Below are 17,572 nucleotides of genomic sequence, written 5' to 3'. Positions count from 1 at the left end.
TGGTTTTGGGAGTTCATACAATTCACTGGACAACAATAATAGGATTATTGGAGGCAATAATATGATTTTTGGGAGGCAGTAATATGATTATTGGGGGGCAATAATATGATTACTGGGGGGCAATAATATGGTTACTGAGTATTATTAGGGACCGGTCGTCGGATTCCGGTCACCGGAGTCCGCGGCCGGCCACTAGTCACCGGAGTCCAGCAAGGTATCCAACGACTTCTCTCTCTAAGTGAGAAAGAAGGAGAGGGCAAAAAAGTCTCAAAAAAAAATAAAAAAGAATTAATTGGGTAATAGGGAAATAATCCCTTAGAGTGTTTTGGGTAAATGAGGTTAAAAAACAGTTGGTGGAGTAAGTGGGCAAATTTTAAGCTAAAATTGGGTAAATAAGCATTTTCTCTTTTTTTTTTTGAAAGGGCTAAATATTCTAATTTAAGGGTCCTTGACCCAAAGCCCCAAAATGAGGGAAAATTATCCCACTTACCCCAGCAAGAGATTTTTGTTCTCACTTGCCCATTTTAAAACAAAATGACAATTTCACCCTAAGCTAATTAATGAATTTACATCGTGCCTCTATGTCTCTCTCCTCTCTCCACGATCTGAACTCTCTCTCTCACTCATCCCTCTCCGTTTGCTCTCTCTCTCTCTCCCTCTCATCGCTCTCCGACCTGCTCTCTCTCTCTATCTCATTCCTCTCCGATCTGCTCTCTCTCCGTCTCTCTCTCTCTCTCTCATCGCTCCCGGATCTCCAACTCCGGCGAGGTTCGACCTCTCGCCCAGGTTCTGCTGCAACTCGCAGGTGAGCTCGACAGCGTCCAACCGCTGTCGCTCTAACAACGACCGCGTCCAACTGCTGCAACGCCCAGATTCCGTGCAACTCGCCGGTGAGCTCGACCGCGTCCAACTGCCTCGCTGGTGCTGGTCGACTTTTGCTCGGATTCTGCTGCAGCTCGCCCAAGCTCGGCCGGCGCTGACAACGACGACCACACGACGTCTTCGATGGCCTCCTGGACGCCGCCGGTGCTCGACCCAGGCTGTGGCAGAGGAGAAAGGTGATTGGGTGCCCAGAGCTTTTCTCTGGGTGCCCAAATCAATTTCTAGTTTTTTTTTTTTTTTTTTTTAAGTAACGGGACAGAAGGAAAGGAAAAAGGAAAAAAAAAGTTTTGAATGTCTATTGCTCTCTAATTGACGTCTATTACCCCTCTATTGGAGGGCAATAGACGGCTATTGGGGGGCAATAGACGTTTTGAATTTATGTAATCTCCTTGTTTTTTTCTGTAATCAAAGTTTTATTTGTCTAAATTTAGGGAGATTAGTTCTCATTTTAGCAACTGAAAGTCCTATTGGGGGGTAATAGACGTCTATTGGGGGGCAATACATGGCTGATGGTCGTCTATTGGGGGGCAATACATGGCTGATAGTCGTCTATTGGGGGGCAATACATGGCTGATAGTCATCTATTGGAGGGCAATACATGGTTGATAGTCGTCTATTGGGGGCAAAAAAACTTTTCAGTGAGATTTTCAGCAAATTCCGGTGGGCGGCAGCCGGTGACCGGATTCCGGCGAAAGTTTGCCGGATTCCGGCGGCCGGGACCAGGCTCCGGCGAAGTCTCACATGGTTTCTCTCTCTCTAAGTAACAAAGGGGTAAGGGTAAAATGGTATTAAAAAAAATTAAAAAAAAAAAAAAAATCTTAATGGGGTATTAGGGAAGACCTCCTTAGAGTGTTTTGGGTAAGAGAGAATTAAAAAAACTTAATGGGGTAAGTGGGAAAAAAATCTCTAAAAATGGTGTAAATAGACAAAACCCCCTAATTTAAGTAAGCTAAGTATGCTCGTCAAGAATTGCAAGACAAACCAAGCTCAAGTTTTGTATAAACTATAAAGTCATTTGCATTAAAATCGTCTCAGCCCAAATTAAAGGATGAGGGACTGGCGGTTCAATCGTCATTGTGGATTGCATGTGATGTAGGACGAGAATGGACCCAATTTAGCCGAAAAACCATGAAAGTAAAGAAGCGGTGTAGAATGAAGATGGGGAAGCAATTTCTTACACAAAGCGAGACCAAAACGAAAGACTTTTGAGAATGGACCCAAGAAGAGTGATTGGAAAATAGGCATGAGAGCATAAAAGTAAAGAAGCAATTTCTTCCTCAATTTCTCCAATCTTGGTTCAGACCAAAACGAAAGACTTTTGAGAGCATGACCAAACCGGGCCTTGCAATCTCTTACACAAAGCGAGCTCTCACACAAACCCACCTTTCATCTCATACCAAACGTCTCTCTCACTCTCACCCCATTCCCTTCACTCCCAAACCCAGCAACACTATAAATGCACACCATCTGTTCGATAAAACTCCCCAGAGAGACCCCTTAGAATACACCCACTTACTCTTCGAGTACACTCGCAATGACCGCAACCATGAAGCCATCAACCTCTTTCTGGGTGCTTCCCGGGCCGGTCTACCGGTCAATGGGTCGGTTCTGTCTTCTGTGGTCAAGGCTTGTGGAAGCTTGTGTGATCAAGTTGTGGGTAGACAAGTGCATTGTCAGTGTGTCAAGTCCGGGCTTGGGGAAGACGTTAGTGTTGGGACCTCTCTTGTCGATATGTATATGAAAACCGAGGGTGTTGTGGAGGGGAGGAGAGTCTTTGATGAGATGAGGGAGACGAATGTAGTGTCATGGACTTCATTGATTTCGGGTTACGCAAGAAACGGATTGAATGACCAGGCGTTGGAGTTGTTTTCGCAGATGCAAATGGAAGGAAATAAGCCGAACCCGTTTACGTATGTGGCTGTGCTTGGAGTTTTGGCAGATGATGGGTTGGTTGAGAAGGGAAATCAGGTTCATGCCGTGGTTATAAAGAATGGTTATGTGGCGATTACATTCTTGTGCAATTCGTTGATTAACATGTATTTAAAGTCAGGGATGGTTAGTGAGGCTAGAGCTGTTTTTGATAGTATGCCAAGTAGAGATGAGGTTACATGGAATAGCTTGGTTGCAGGTTATGTTACGAATGGGCTTGAGTTGGAAGCTTTTGAAATGTTTAATCAGATGGGGCTTGCTGGTATTAAGTTCACGCAACCGATATTTGTTACTGTTATCAAGTTATGTGCTAACTATGAAGAATTGGGTTTTGCAAGACAGCTACATTGCCGTGTTTTGAAGAGTGGGTTGGCATCCCATCGCAATATTGAAACAGCAATCCTGGTGGCTTACAGTAAGTGCAGTGAAATGGACGATGCTTATAATATGTTCTCCATGATGCAAGGTGTTCAGAGTGTAGTAACTTGGACGGCCATGATCAGCGGGTACCTGCAGAATGGTGGAACAGAGAAAGGAGTGAAGTTATTCTGTAAAATGAGCAGAGAAGGTGTTAGACCAAATGATTTCACTTATTCTGCCATCATTATGGCCCACCCTTCTATATCTATATTCCAAGTGCATGCACAAGTTATAAAAACTAATTATGAGAAGTCACCTTCTGTAGGAACTTCACTCATAGACGCTTATGTTAAGACGGGAAATGTTCCTGAAGCTGAAAAAGTTTTCCAAACGATTGACGAGAAGGACATTGTAGCATGGTCAGCAATGCTTGCTGGATATGCTCAAATAGAAGACACCGTGGGAGCTATTAAAATTTTCCTCCAGTTGACAAGAAAAGGGGTCAAACCTAACGAGTTTACTTTGTCTAGTATCATTAATGCTTGCGCTGGACCTTCAGCAACAGTGGAGCAGGGGAAACAATTTCATGCTTGCTCAATTAAACTCAGGTTGAACAATACTTTGTGTCTAAGTAGTGCTCTTGTCACCATGTATGCAAAGATGGGGAATATTGAAAGTGCAAATGAAGTTTTCAAGAGACAAGGTGAGAGAGACTTAGTTTCGTGGAACTCTATGATCTCTGGATACGCACAACATGGTCAGGGGAATAAGGTTCTTGAAATATTTGAGGAGATGCGTAGACAAAATTTGGAAATTGATGGGATAACATTCATTCTCATAATCTCTGCCTGTACTCATGCAGGCTTAATAGATGAAGGTAAAAGATTTTTCAATATTATGGTCCAGGATTACAATATTGATCCTACAATGGAGCACTATTCTTGTATGGTTGATCTGTACAGCCGAGCCGGAAAGCTTGAAAAAGCGATGAATCTTATAAACAGCATGCCCTTCACTGCAGATGCAAATGTGTGGCGAGCTCTCTTGGGTGCTTGCCGTGTTCACCGCAACTTAGAGCTGGGAAAACTCGCAGCAGAAAAGCTTATTTCACTTCAGCCCCAAGATTCCGCTGCTTATGTTCTGTTGTCAAATATTTATGCTGCAGCTGGAAACTGGCAAGAGAGAGATAAAGTGAGGAAGTTGATGGATGAAAGAAAAGTGAAAAAGCAACCTGGGTATAGCTGGATTGAGGTGAAGAACAAGACCTATACATTCTTGGCCGGTGATGTTTCACATCCCATGTCAGACCGTATATACTCAAAACTTGATGAGTTGAATAACCGATTGAAGGATATGGGTTATCAGCCTGATACAAACTACGTGCTCCATGATGTTGAAGAGGAACACAAAGCAGCCTTTCTTTATCAACACAGTGAGAGGCTGGCCATTGCTTTTGGATTGATTGCCAAACCTCCAGGATCTCCTATCCAGATTTTGAAAAATCTTAGGGTATGTGGAGACTGTCACACTGTTATTAAATTAATTTCGGTGATAGAAGCGAGGGATATAGTTGTCAGAGATTCAAATCGATACCACCACTTCAAGGGTGGTTTATGCTCTTGTGGAGATTATTGGTGAGACCCCATTGGGGAAAAGGATTTAACAATAAGTTTGGAAGGGTTCTCGTGCAAGTGATCAAGAACACCTTCAAACAAAGCAGCTGCATGACTTCTAGCCTCTAGATGATGCATAAATTTCATCAGGGGAAAACACAGATTGTAGCATGAGAAGTTTATTCTTAACTTACCATGCAAAATTTAAGTCATGCCACCAACTAGCAGCTGTACTTAGATTTATGTGGTGTGCGAGAACCCAATGGTATTTCCCAATAAAGAAGAGTTGTATACCAAGGTTTTAAATTTTCAAAGATGACGAGATCAACAGTCTCATGGACCATCCTGGGATAAATTTTTCTCTTTGGTGACAATTTATCTCCAATGGTAGTTGGTTGGTTCATGTGGTCTGGAGTTATTTGCCAGCACTCCAATTTGCAAGGCATGTGACAGTACCAATTAACAGTCTCGTGGAAAATTCATTCTGGGTAGCATTTGCTTGTGGTCCTTGGTTGGTCCATGAAGTCGGGAAATTTTATCACCACCACTCCTGTTTGTGAGGTATGTGAGAGTACCAATTTAATATTTTGAGGATTATTTATGCTATACGACTATTTCGTTTCTGATGTGCTACTAATGCATTAACAGTTTAATTTTCTTCATAAACTGAATTGAAAACTTAAAGCCTTGAGTATATGGAACCTTTGAGTCCTTTTTTCTTTTCTTTTTTTTCCCAACACGTTTGAGAAATTTCATGTGTGAGTATTATGATAAACCTAATGAACATTTTTAGGTATTGGACCTTGCATTTCCTTCACAGTTCCATGGAAAAGATATAGATCAATTGAAAACTTTTGTTATAGTTGTTAAAGCAGTCAGGTGAGGTTGACGAACTGTGTCATAGATGAAACTGCTAATTGGGAAAAAAGACCATGAAATTTTACTTCACTAACCGTACCTAGAACGCTAAAGTACGAGGACAACATATCGTCTATAACTAATAAGATAACTTGCATGTTTCATAAAGCTAATGAGATGCTTAACTTTCTCTCTAGTGTTGTGCTCTTTGGCTCTCTAATTCAGCATGCCACTTATAAATGAAAGGGATTTAATGAGTAGTTTTCGAAATGAAAGTCTATAGGAAGTAACAATTAACTTTTGATCTAATACACAAATACATTTCACTTCATAGCTTTGGATGACAATTGACAAATGCAATCATCTTGTATGATTTAGTATCTGAAACATGTTGAAGGGCTTTTGTGTCTATGTTGAAAGCACATTAAGACCAATAGGACTCCTAACATTCTGAATACCATTACTCCATGTCAGAGCTCCAAACACAAAGCTTCCATTACTATTCTTGAGGGGGGTGAAATCAACACAGAAAGACATCTTTTCCCCGGTATTTGTAAACTTGAGTTTAGCTGGTGTTACTGTAACATTTACACCTGCTGGGTAGTCTACATATGCAGCATATACCGTTGGGCCTTTGCCGTAATAAGTAACTGTACGCTGAACAGATAGCCTTCCACTCATTTTTGACACGCCAATGGAAGGGTAGTTAAAATTGTAGGAAGGTTTAGAAGGCTTCTGGCAATAAACTAGATTACCCGTGAGGTTTTTCAGTTGCAGAGTGCTAGCCCCAGTGCTGCAGAGAAAGTCGATTATGTCATGGGAATCAAAATCATATACAAGTCCAGGATCAATTGCTGCAACTGGGTTAATGTGTCCAGATCCGTAGTCAAAAGGTGTGGTAGGGGTGCCATTTGGATCTCTCCCAATAGGGCGTTTGTTGTTGTCTAGAGCTGTTGCTGCAACAACATATGAAAGAAATATTTGAATACAAAGCTAGTTGAGATTATTTCAGTCAGTCAGAAAAATCTTGTATTCAGCTAGTTGAATATATTACTAAAACGTTTTCAACTATACTGACCTGTTGTCATTATTGCAGACATTATGGCTGCTGGACTCCAGGAAGGTCGATATGATTTCAAAGTTGCTGCAACTGCAGATACATGTGGACAAGACATCGAGGTGCCAGAAATGATGTTATAATTGACAGACCTTTCTGCTGTGGGTGTAGTTGAGACCGGAGACCATGCTGCTAAGATATTCACCCCAGGTCCTGTAATATCTGGCTGCAATACGAAGTTGCACAGTTGGCTATGATTAGGAAATTCAGTTGTACATTTAATCTAGGACATAGCACTGATGATGGCCTTTATCCATATTGGAGCATTAATAATAAACTTTATCTATTTTGGATTTATTTGAGGAGATAAATGAAAATTTTGATAGAACTTACTTTGATAATGTCTGGGGTTATGATATTTGGCCCCATGGAGGAGAACACTGCCATCTCAGGTGCAGGTTTAGTATTCAGAATTGTTGTCGTTTGTGAGATTCTAGCAACTGGGTACCTGAAACAAAAATACAGTCAAATTTCTTATCAATTTTGACCTTCTCAATGGCTAGCAACACTGAATTGTGGGATATCCGTAACTTTCAGTTTATTTACTTTTCATTGCTGCCACTGCAGATATAGGGCAAGCAAGCTTAGAAAACTCACTTCTCTGTTGTCATGTATGCTTGAAGCTGTGCTGCTTCTTCTTGACCAATTAGGGTGGCCGGGATGACAAACTCAAAGCCAACATCTTTGAGAAATGGATCCACAAGAATCATTCCTACACCACCACCTTGTCTTACAACTATACTTTTTTCCCTTCGGTTGTCGGTAAATGTCTCAAAGGTGCACACAACGATTTTTCCATTAATTAAGCTTGCATTTAGAGTATTGTCCTTGCAGAAGCTGATAAAAGAAAATAAAAAGAAAGAAAAAGACAGTTTTAAGACCTTAACATGTCAAGTCATATTAGATATATTAGGTTGAATATCGAAATTCAACCAAATAAAAAAAAAATTTGAAATTTGAATACAAATTGGAAGTATTATTAGCACAATATCGAAACATGTGCTTTTTTATTTTTTATTTATTTATTTTTATTGTTGGTGCTAAGGAGCCTGTTTTGAGTGTGTGTGTGGAAGCATCAAATGTGTGAAAAGGAAAATTACCTTGCATTCTTTGCTGTGACTCCAGGGGCAGCTGCAACACTTGCAGCAATCAAACTGTAAGACTTATCCATCTTCAGTGGGTTTAAAGAGGAACCCTGAAATCACAAAATTTATAGCCAAAGGTCAGTTACATGTGTAGTTATGTGACTGATCATTAAAGGCTGCTGGAATATTTGATGCCAACTACACCTTTAGTATTTGTGAATTTCCCAGATAAACGTTTGAATGGAATTCTCTATCCAAAGTGCTTGCAGCAACAGTGAGAATCCAGGGAGCTACATTGCATGCAGTACTAGGGAAACCAGAGTTCCCTGCTGATGCAGAAACAAGTATTCCTTTCTGGAATGCATGGAAAGCTCCAATGGAGACTGCATCTTCAAAATATGTTGGCTGTGGAGGATCAGGGCCAAGGGAAAGGGACAGAATATCGACACCATCACCAATGGCATCATCCAGAGCTGAAAGAAGGTCTGCATCACTACACAAGCCGAACCAACATGCCTTGTAGATAGCAAGTCTGGCACTTTCTGCACCGCCTCTTGCAGTTCCTGTGGCCATTCCCAAGAAGCTGACATTAGTTACTGCAGATCCAGCTATCGTGGAGGCAGTGTGACTCCCATGTCCATCAGCATCTCGAGCTGATCTGAAGAAAGGAAGAGGTGCAAAGGACTCAAGTGGCCCATTTTCTACTTCAAATCCATGATAATAGAAGCGAGAGCCTATGATTTTTCTGCAAATAGAAAACCAATTGTTAGACTTTTAGAGTCTGAAGTCTGAACATACATTATCAAACATTGTTCACTCGTACTGTCAAGTAGAACCAACTTTTCAAGCCATTATACAGTTATGAGTATTTATTTCTATCCAGGCTTATTTTCAGCAAACCCCAACTTTTCATACTACTGTCATTTTACACCTTCACTTTTATTTTGTTGCAGTTTACCTCCTAAAAGCCCTACTATCCACTATTTCCTCGACTGGAGGGAATGGTTGCCGGAGTTGACAAAATAATGGACAGTAGGGATTTGAGAGTGTAAGTGAGACTAGTGTGAAAATTTAGGGACCGATAATTATTATTATTATTTTTTTTTTTTGTTGGTCTGTGTAAGAGTTATAAGAATGAATTATAATTCTAGGACGTGTAGGGTACCTGTTGCAGTTGGCCAATGTAAAATTCTGACCAGTAACACACTCTCCTCTGAATTTAGCTGGCACAGGTCCTAATCCTTCATCATTGAAGCTCTCTGACTCTGGCCAAACTCCTGTAGAACATATATAATCATGAGAGAATACGAGAGGAGACAGATGAGAGGAAAAAGAAGCTATATATAGTTATATACCACTGTCAATTACACCAACAATGACATTGGATTTGGAGCCCATTGGCATTTGATTGTAATTAGGAGTAGCGTCTACGCCTAGAAAATCCCAGGAATGTGTTGTGCTCAGTCTTTTTGTCTTGCTCTCAAACACCGAAATAACCGAATCATGTTCTGTAATACATGAACACAAGTCAACTCGAGAAATGATAAGAGACCGAAAGATGTTCTGATAAATTACCATTTTTTCTTATGTTTTTTAGTGTAAGGAGTTTCTGGTCTTGTAGAACAGAATAATATAAGAGTCACAATTACCAGCAAGTTGTTGAGCTTGATCTGGTGTAAGCTTGGCTGAGAAGCCTTGGAAACTTTTACTGTAATGGTTAAGTGCTGCTTCTTGTCCACCGGAACTGAAAATTATTCCAAGTAAATAATATTATGCTATAATAATCTGCAAAAACCTCGAAACTGAGAGAGATGATATAGCTGCATAAAGTAGTCAAATTAGTGTCCTACCTGCCGGTGACTGAAGCAAGAATCTCATGGTTAGCTCTGATGACAGATTCCGAGTTGGGGTGCGAGTGGTGCCCCATGTAAACAATATAGTGCTGCAAAATGAAAAGGAAAATGGAATTTGAATTTAAATCATGCATATATAGTTCACTATATTAATTAGGTGGGAGTTGGGGTTTTTTATTCTGCTTATACTTGGATTGTCCAAGGGAGAAAAAGTTGTAGTCCATACTAATAGGTGGTTGCAGCTATTTTACTGCTAGAAAATTTTTCATACCATATCAAAACCACTTGTGACTGATTTCAATCTTATAATGAACTATCTTTACTCATTTGATTAAAAAGTAAAGTAATAACATAAAATGAAACTACAAATGCGACAGCCACGCATGGCCAGAACTTGCAGCGTTGAGATTCACCCTGCTTGAAGTACATGGAACCCAATACTACTCTTTTAACCTGAGTACCACAAGTAGATTCTTTGTAGTAATTGACAACATATGACCTTGTTTTGCGGGTTATGTTAGGGGACATATTATTCACACTTCCGACTTGTATTCTTACACTCTTTCTGAAGGAGCACAGATAAACATTGCTCGTTAACTACGCTTCTCCATACAAATGCAAGAATCTTTCGGAGAAGTGTTCATAGTACTCTGTTTTATTTCTAAAAGAGTGAGAACAAATGTTGGCTCTCTAACACCGTGATGCATGAACTGTAAACCAGAGGACTGTAGATCCTCTCCTTCATTACCTTTGTGTCAGCAGTGGCTCCATGGGCCAAAGAAAGTCTAAGGAACAAGAGAAGAGTGAGGACAATAGTAAGTTTCAGGATATAACCAGAAACCATAATGATCAAATGATAGAAATCAGAGTACTGAATCGTAAGGATTTTATGCCGGTTACATTCTCATTTTATAGCTCAAACAAAGCATATATGGAGCCGCCGGCTTTTTATGGATGTTTCGTTAAAGTATGCTCATAATCTTCACACAATCAGAATTATAAATGTTAGAGCCGGCTTTTGTTGCTTCTATGAGAAAACTTCAAAGATGACCCAGAAGGGCCAAAGACATGGTCAGTTTTGGACAATGGTGCCGGGCAATTGAATTTTGTTTTAGAAATTCGTACCTGTTAGGAGACTATAGAAGAAGTACTAGGTATATGCTTCAACAAACTCAATTAAATGTGGTTCTCATACAACACAACAACAGTTAGACCCAATACAGACGAGGGTATAGTGATTATGTCTTACAAATGTCACTACTTTCCCACATAGTGATGATGGAACAATGATAAACAAACATAGCTGAAACATTACAAGTAGCGAGCTTAACTGGGACGGTATGATATAGCTGTAAAGCTCAACGTTTGAATTCATAAGCCAGTCATATAGCTTAGTATGACATGATTCAGAAATTAGGGGAAAAAGAGAGCTAAAATGGAGAGGGAGTCGTCAAATCATATGCTATTGAGAAGCACTTCATTGGGAAGGTAATATACTGTCCCTTGGAGAAATGGTATAGAAATATATAAAATTTGAGAGTCGCCATACCCATTATGCGAGGAAGGGGCATATTTCATTATTTTGCCCAGCCTCACAAGTTTCTTTCCATTTTGGGGGAGGGGAGGGGAAAAAAACAGATCTGTATGACTCAACAGTCTAGATCTATACAGGAGAATCAGAGGCACATCCAATCCTGAAATACACAACATGCATCATGAATCTATCCATAAAAATACACATGAAGAACTGATAAACAGTCATCGAGGGAAGTAACACAAGACAAAGCACTTGTAATCTAACCAGATAATTGTTGGTCAACTACTGTTTCGAGAAGCTACCAATGTGAGCGACAAACATTATTTGATGTATCAACACTTGAAGAAAGATATATGTTAAACTGTACTTTACAGAAATTGAAAAGAAGCAACTCGATATCAAACACCAATATTTCCATTTCAATACAGAAAAAGGGAAGTCATATCACCTTCCACATTGAAGAAACTAATGTAGAGTATTTAGTCCATTAGATCCAACACTAATACATACTAATCACGGCAATTGCACTGATGGCTAGTGTGGATCAATGTGATATTGATACAGAAAATTCATCACCCTTCCTCTCCAAATTCTTTCGTGAACCTTTCATGGACTTCAAGGTCCCCTTTGCTCACAGTAGGCCTCTGTCTAGCAAGTACCTTATCAAAATCTGTTTTTGTGATGGGAGGTGGAAGGATCTGCATGGCATTAATAAGCAAGAACTAATTAATACGATATTGTTAAAAAGTGAAAATCATTTTACATTAACATAGAAATTGTTCCTTCTCATATGGATTCATTATATATAAATCATACAATGATCAGATGTCATATTAATACTTATTGGAGTGAAATGTGCCTGTTCGAATAAATAAAGAAGATATAACATTTTCAATGACTTGATAATCATCATGAATACAAAGGGCCCACAAAACTGTAAACAAAGTCACAATGGGCAAGACCAGAATATTAAACCACAACAGGTATTCAAGTCACCAACAGCAACATCCATCTGAATCAAAAACAATACATACCTGTGAAGCTAGTCCTTGAGCTGCCAACTCCTGCATGGTGATTTGGACAGCACCCGGTTGCTTTGGTCCACAAGGTATGAACATATTATCAGAATTCTTGAAAAAGAACATGGCATCTTGTGTTTTGCGTACAGGTTCAAAAAGAACATCCTTGACCTGCCAAATTCAAAACCGAACAAGAAAATCAAAACAGTCAATGTAACAAGTAATTCTCATAACCATAATTTAAGGTATACTAATAAAAGACAGGATAAGAATATAAATGCTTTCTGCTTACACAAACAGAAATATCTGAACCCGAAAATCCCTCAGTTTTGAAACCTAAGCTTTCAAAATCACTTTCTGTCAAGTTGTGAGGAGTATCTCCCAAGTGGACCTGTTCAGATTATAAAATTAAAAGCCGAACAAACTTTCAGAATACACAGAATCACTTACTGCAAAACTAAAACACTTATTCGATTACTTCAAAGAAAAAGGATGAAAAAAATAAAGGGCCAGTACTTTGAATATATGCTGTCGAGCCTTTGCATCTGGAAGGGGAATGTAAATACGCTTGTCAAAACGTCTTCGAATGGCCTGTAGTTACCAGTGGTTAGCCAAGGCAATAAAATAACTCTAATAATTAAGACCAATGCGAACAAGCTTACATATAATGTTTCTCCTTACCTGGTCTAATGCATAGGGAGTATTTGTCGCTGCAAGAACAAGAACTTTTTGGTCATTGGTTCCCACACCCTGAAGCATATGAGATAAAAGGTTCAGTAAATTATTAAGACTTCTTATGCATCATCAATTTAATTGGCATAAATCCTTTTATTAACTCAGAGTTATAGACCATACACAAGCCAGAAGTGATGCAGCTCTAAAGCAGGTAGTTAATGAATTACTTATCGTTAACTTTCTATGTGATCCATTTATACACCATAAATGACCATGCAGAGCTCAGTCTACTTGACAGCATACCAAAGATTGTACTCCATTGAATGACAAAATTGGAAGAAGGACAAAGGAAGGCAAGTCACATTCATTTTGAGAAAACAAGCAAAACATGAGTATATTCTTTTTCTTGCATACTCTATTACTTTGTCCTTTCTCTCTCAAACCAAGGAACTAACTCTCAAATAAGGTCCTTAGATAAGACCACATGTGAGGACCTCTTTTTTACTATCAGACAATATGAGACTTACATATCACTTTCTGTAAGGAACATGAAACCATTCTGTTTCTATAGAGGTACGAGAAACGGCAGGGCAATTGTCCCTTATATGAGAACTTGATAGAGAATAACTCCATATGTGTAAGAACATAAATTAAAAAAAGGCAAAGACAAGCATGGAACAATAGATTTTCACATCATTGTTAAAACTTAAGTTTATTCCTTTTCCAGAAACTTTCCAAGCCTATTTCAAAGTGATGACCAGAAGTAAATTCATAAAATTCAATGTTTGACCTTAAGAACTACTCCCCTACTTCCCACAAAAAAATATATACCTGCATCTGCACAAGAAGTTCTGTCTTGATTCGTCTAGAAGCTTCACTCTCATTGCCTTCTCCACGCGTCCCACATAAGGAATCTATTTCATCAACGAAGATGATGGATGGGGCACTATCTCGAGCCATTTGGAAAAGGTTTGAAACTAGCTTCTCACTCTCACCCATCCACTTTGAAACCAGGTCTGAAGAGGAAATACTAGCCAAAGATAAAAGAATGTTACAGATTAGAACCCAGAATTGCCAGGAAAAGGACAAAATAATTGCCATCTTATTGGCCTGTAATCATACACGCAACAAAGGGGAGGTGTATAAATGATCAAGAAGAGATATTTGCATGGAAATAAAAAGGTAGAGATAATCCAAAAGCACATTCCCAATATATCTGGGTCAAGTTCTTACTTCTAATTTTACTCAGCGGTAAACAAAGCTGACTAATAAGAGCATCTACACTACTTTCCCTCTACCATTTTCTCATATTTGTTATAAACAGGTTGAATTTGGGGGGTAGCTGTCCTAAGATCTTTTCCCTCTACTAACATAACCGCCACAAAAGTGCAACAAGACACCACAAACCCTCCGTTTTCTTGAAATCCTCAAGTACTTGAGTCTAGTTTTGGCTAATATTCATCATTGCTAACGCATTTCAAATTCACTTTCAGTTGGTGAACTTAAATGTCATCTCTTCTTGGGCCTTTGACAAGTGATCAAGGTCTGCTTCAAATTAACATATATCCAATACCCACTCCATAACTTGTCCTTGGCCTATTATTTGATCTAGGTCTTCTTCAAAATTAAATTTTCATTCACAAAGTACCTAAATTGCTGTCAACTGTGGTTTCCAGCCAATAATCTGATCCGAGTCGGCTTCAAATTTTCAAAAGCATTCCCTGGGAGTAAGAGTCGTTTCTTTGTAAAATATAGCAGTTTGAGAGTCTGGGGAAAAATGCATTCAACTCGTTTTCCAAATTTGGGGAGGGACTAGAGCTGTCCCCAAATTCATGTTTGGGAATTTGGGGCAGGAGTGAAGCTCTAAAATAATGTTACTCCCCCGGTACAAAAATACGAAAGGCAATGCTCTAAACCCTAATTATGCACATGTCTCAGAACAAGACTAAGAAGAGTGCAAAGATGGGAAACTCCAGCGATCAAATTAAGAGCCCTCGGTGACTATAAAAGAGAAGAGACAATATGAGTAAGGTACTAGCCAATTACCTGAAAGCATTACCTTACTATACTAGCCAATTACCTGAATGCACTACCTTATCACCTCTTTATGGTCATGTGCTTTCCATTCAACAAAATGGATCAACAAAGCACAACATATCAGATGTCCAATCATGAGCAGTACTATGTTCTTTACACTGAGACAAACAAAGCCACAAATACACAAACACAAAAACAAAAAAATCTAAAATTATAAAAGAACCAGCATCAGACAGTGGGGTTGTTTCCGGGTGGCAAGCCAATATTAACTTAGAGCTAATATTTTCTAATAGTCGGTTATATTAACTCATAGCGCAGTGACGGATATATACCTGAAAAATGTGGAGTCAGCTTCAGTTGCAACAGCCTTGGCCAAGTAAGACTTTCCAGTTCCAGGAGGACCATACAATAGAAAAGCCCTCCATGGTCGTCTCTTGCCTAAAAAATTAAGTAGGTATACATTAGCTTCCATGAAGAACCCAAAATGAAATCTTCACATCAAATGATGGATGATTACAGAAGTACCAAGAGAAATAGCTCCTCAACATGACAAATATAGTAATCATAATAAAGCAGTTACCATATATAAGAAAGTGATACAACTGAATTCTTGCTTCAGAAAGCAACCATATCCCCTAAGTTGGGTAACAAAACACTTCCCCTTTTGCAAACTCATATAGTCAGTCTATTAGCAACTTAACCCTTCCCATTACCCCGATACTACTAGAGACTGCTAAACTATCTATGGCTTTCCCCATTAAAACAATACCAGCCTAATAAATGCTGCACCAACATCAATACAATACAAACCATGCAAGCAATTGCAACCTTTATAGCTTTCAGTCAACAACAGCACAATCAAAACCAGCTCCAAAATCCTAAAGCTATAACCTTTGACCCGAGTTTCACACAATAAACTAAAACAAAAGCAAACATTTCAAAACAAACCAACACAACAGAGCGAAACGAACCCATTTTCAGAAGCAAACAAACAAACTAACCAGTAAAGAACTGAGGGAACTTGACCGGCAATATCACGGCCTCTTGCAAAGCCTGCTTAGCGCTCTCAAGACCCGCCACATCATTCCACTTGACATTGGGCTTTTCCCTTATAATCGCCGAATTAAGCCCAGCCCGGAGCTTGGCCTGCTCCGGATCCTCCCCGTCGCCGCCTTCCCCGTCCTTGGGCTTGGTCTTGGGCCTGGTCGCGACCGCCGCGTCGCCGTTGGAGGCCGGGCCGGGCCCGCCGTCGTCCAAAACGGCCCGAATCTCCTCGGCCCGGCGCAAATACTCGGTGAATTTCTGGGTAATAGCCTCCTTGATCTTAGGGTTCTTCTCGTACTTGAGGTGGGTCTTGAAGTACTCGAGAGCGTTCATGTACAAAGGAAAGGCCTTTGCGTAGTTTCCACTGTTGTCTTCATGGACGGCTTGCTTCACGTACTCTATAGCCTGCTCTTTGAAATTGCTATACATCTCTGTGATCACATATATTGGGAATCGCTGCGATCGAATTTGAATTTGAATTTGAAATTGGAAAAAGGGGAAGAGGAGGAGGGGGGGGGGGGTCTAGGGTTTGAAGAATCGGGGATCGGAGGGTGGTTTTGAAGTGGAGAAACCCTAGATCATAGTGGGTTTGGTTGGGTTGGGTATGAGAGGAATCGGGACTAGTTTGGCTCTGGGCGAATTAGAAGACGATTCCTCGAGGAAGAGGAAGAGGAAGAGGACGCGTTTGGAAAATTGGAAGGCCAAAATGTTTTTTGGAAAGGGAAGGTTCCGCTCCTTCTCTCTTAGACCAAGTGATTTTTTTTTTTTTTTTTTTTTTTTTTACCAAAAAGAGATGAAAAATCAACTCTTCTCGTTGGAGCGTTTTTTTTTAACGTGTTTAAAGGTTGATGGTGCAGTGACATAAATCTCTGCTTTGTAAATAAAAGATTAGAGATTTGTTTCAAGGGATACTACTAATTGTAGTGTAATCTTTTTTTTTTTAAATTAAGGGCTGGTGCGGCTGCCCTCAAGCCTTGATTAATGAAACCGTCGAATACAAGGGGGGGACATTGAGCCTAAACCCCTGATTACAATAAGCACCTAGAGTACATCCTGAAATAAAATCATGAGTCTCTACTAAACAATTGTATTCAAATACGCACCAACTAGCAAAGAACGCGCTCCAGACGGTTCTATTTGCTTCCCAGCGGTGACACAACGGAAAGATAACTCGATCTGCAACTATAGAACATATATTTAAGAATGGCTTGACCATGACAATTGATTCTCTTCTATTGGAATTATTTCTTTGTATATAATAGTGAGACTTACATTAATGTTCATAGAGGGAGGGTGGAAGCTATTGTTCATCAGTTGGATGAACTTTGGAGTTTGGAATAGCCTACTAGGGAAGAAATATATTGGCACCAGAGATTAAGGGTGAGATGGTTTCAATACGGTGATAATGAGATTCTTTCACTTCTGTACTATCCATTATTCAAAGAAGAAAAAGGAATAAGATCTCCAGGATTAACAATTTTAGCTACTGGTTTTTGGGACTATTTCCAACAACTTTTCACTTTTGATGGCCCTAGGGTGTGGCGTGGAGTTTTAGATAATGTT

At 39.7% G+C, this 17,572-nt stretch overlaps 3 protein-coding genes across 4 annotated transcripts; 1 reads left to right on the top strand and 2 right to left on the bottom strand.

Moving 5' to 3' along the window:
- The first annotated feature begins 1,985 nt into the window (after positions 1 to 1,985).
- LOC133733453 (pentatricopeptide repeat-containing protein At2g27610) lies at positions 1,986 to 6,877 on the top strand. Its single transcript, XM_062161071.1, has 2 exons — positions 1,986 to 5,345; positions 6,739 to 6,877. The coding sequence occupies exon 1, from the start codon at positions 2,209 to 2,211 to the stop codon at positions 4,807 to 4,809; it is 2,601 nt and encodes an 866-aa protein (XP_062017055.1). The 5' UTR covers positions 1,986 to 2,208; the 3' UTR covers positions 4,810 to 5,345; positions 6,739 to 6,877.
- Positions 5,913 to 10,631, bottom strand: LOC133733454 (subtilisin-like serine-protease S). Of its 2 annotated transcripts, none has more exons than XM_062161073.1 (11): positions 10,446 to 10,631; positions 9,695 to 9,786; positions 9,494 to 9,588; positions 9,200 to 9,352; positions 9,010 to 9,121; positions 8,049 to 8,589; positions 7,860 to 7,954; positions 7,357 to 7,596; positions 7,093 to 7,207; positions 6,721 to 6,925; positions 5,913 to 6,598 (listed from the first exon to the last, which is right to left on the bottom strand). In XM_062161073.1, the coding sequence occupies exons 1-11, from the start codon at positions 10,539 to 10,541 to the stop codon at positions 6,051 to 6,053; spliced, it is 2,292 nt and encodes a 763-aa protein (XP_062017057.1). In that variant the 5' UTR covers positions 10,542 to 10,631; the 3' UTR covers positions 5,913 to 6,050. The 2 variants fall into 2 exon arrangements, with proteins under 2 accessions (XP_062017057.1, XP_062017058.1); XM_062161074.1 differs by having other exon boundaries at positions 5,913 to 6,592.
- Positions 10,632 to 11,541: 910 nt separating this feature from the next.
- LOC133733455 (protein SUPPRESSOR OF K(+) TRANSPORT GROWTH DEFECT 1) lies at positions 11,542 to 16,738 on the bottom strand. The gene is made up of 8 exons (XM_062161075.1): positions 15,967 to 16,738; positions 15,298 to 15,403; positions 13,760 to 13,958; positions 12,935 to 13,003; positions 12,770 to 12,844; positions 12,546 to 12,644; positions 12,269 to 12,424; positions 11,542 to 11,932 (listed from the first exon to the last, which is right to left on the bottom strand). Exons 1-8 carry the CDS (start codon positions 16,436 to 16,438, stop codon positions 11,807 to 11,809), a joined length of 1,302 nt encoding a protein of 433 aa, XP_062017059.1. The 5' UTR covers positions 16,439 to 16,738; the 3' UTR covers positions 11,542 to 11,806.
- Between the last annotated feature and the right edge of the window lie 834 nt (positions 16,739 to 17,572).

Source organism: Rosa rugosa, chromosome 2 (assembly GCF_958449725.1).
Source record: "Rosa rugosa chromosome 2, drRosRugo1.1, whole genome shotgun sequence".
NCBI lineage: Eukaryota > Viridiplantae > Streptophyta > Magnoliopsida > Rosales > Rosaceae > Rosa > Rosa rugosa.
This window is presented reverse-complemented; position numbering and strand designations above follow the sequence as displayed.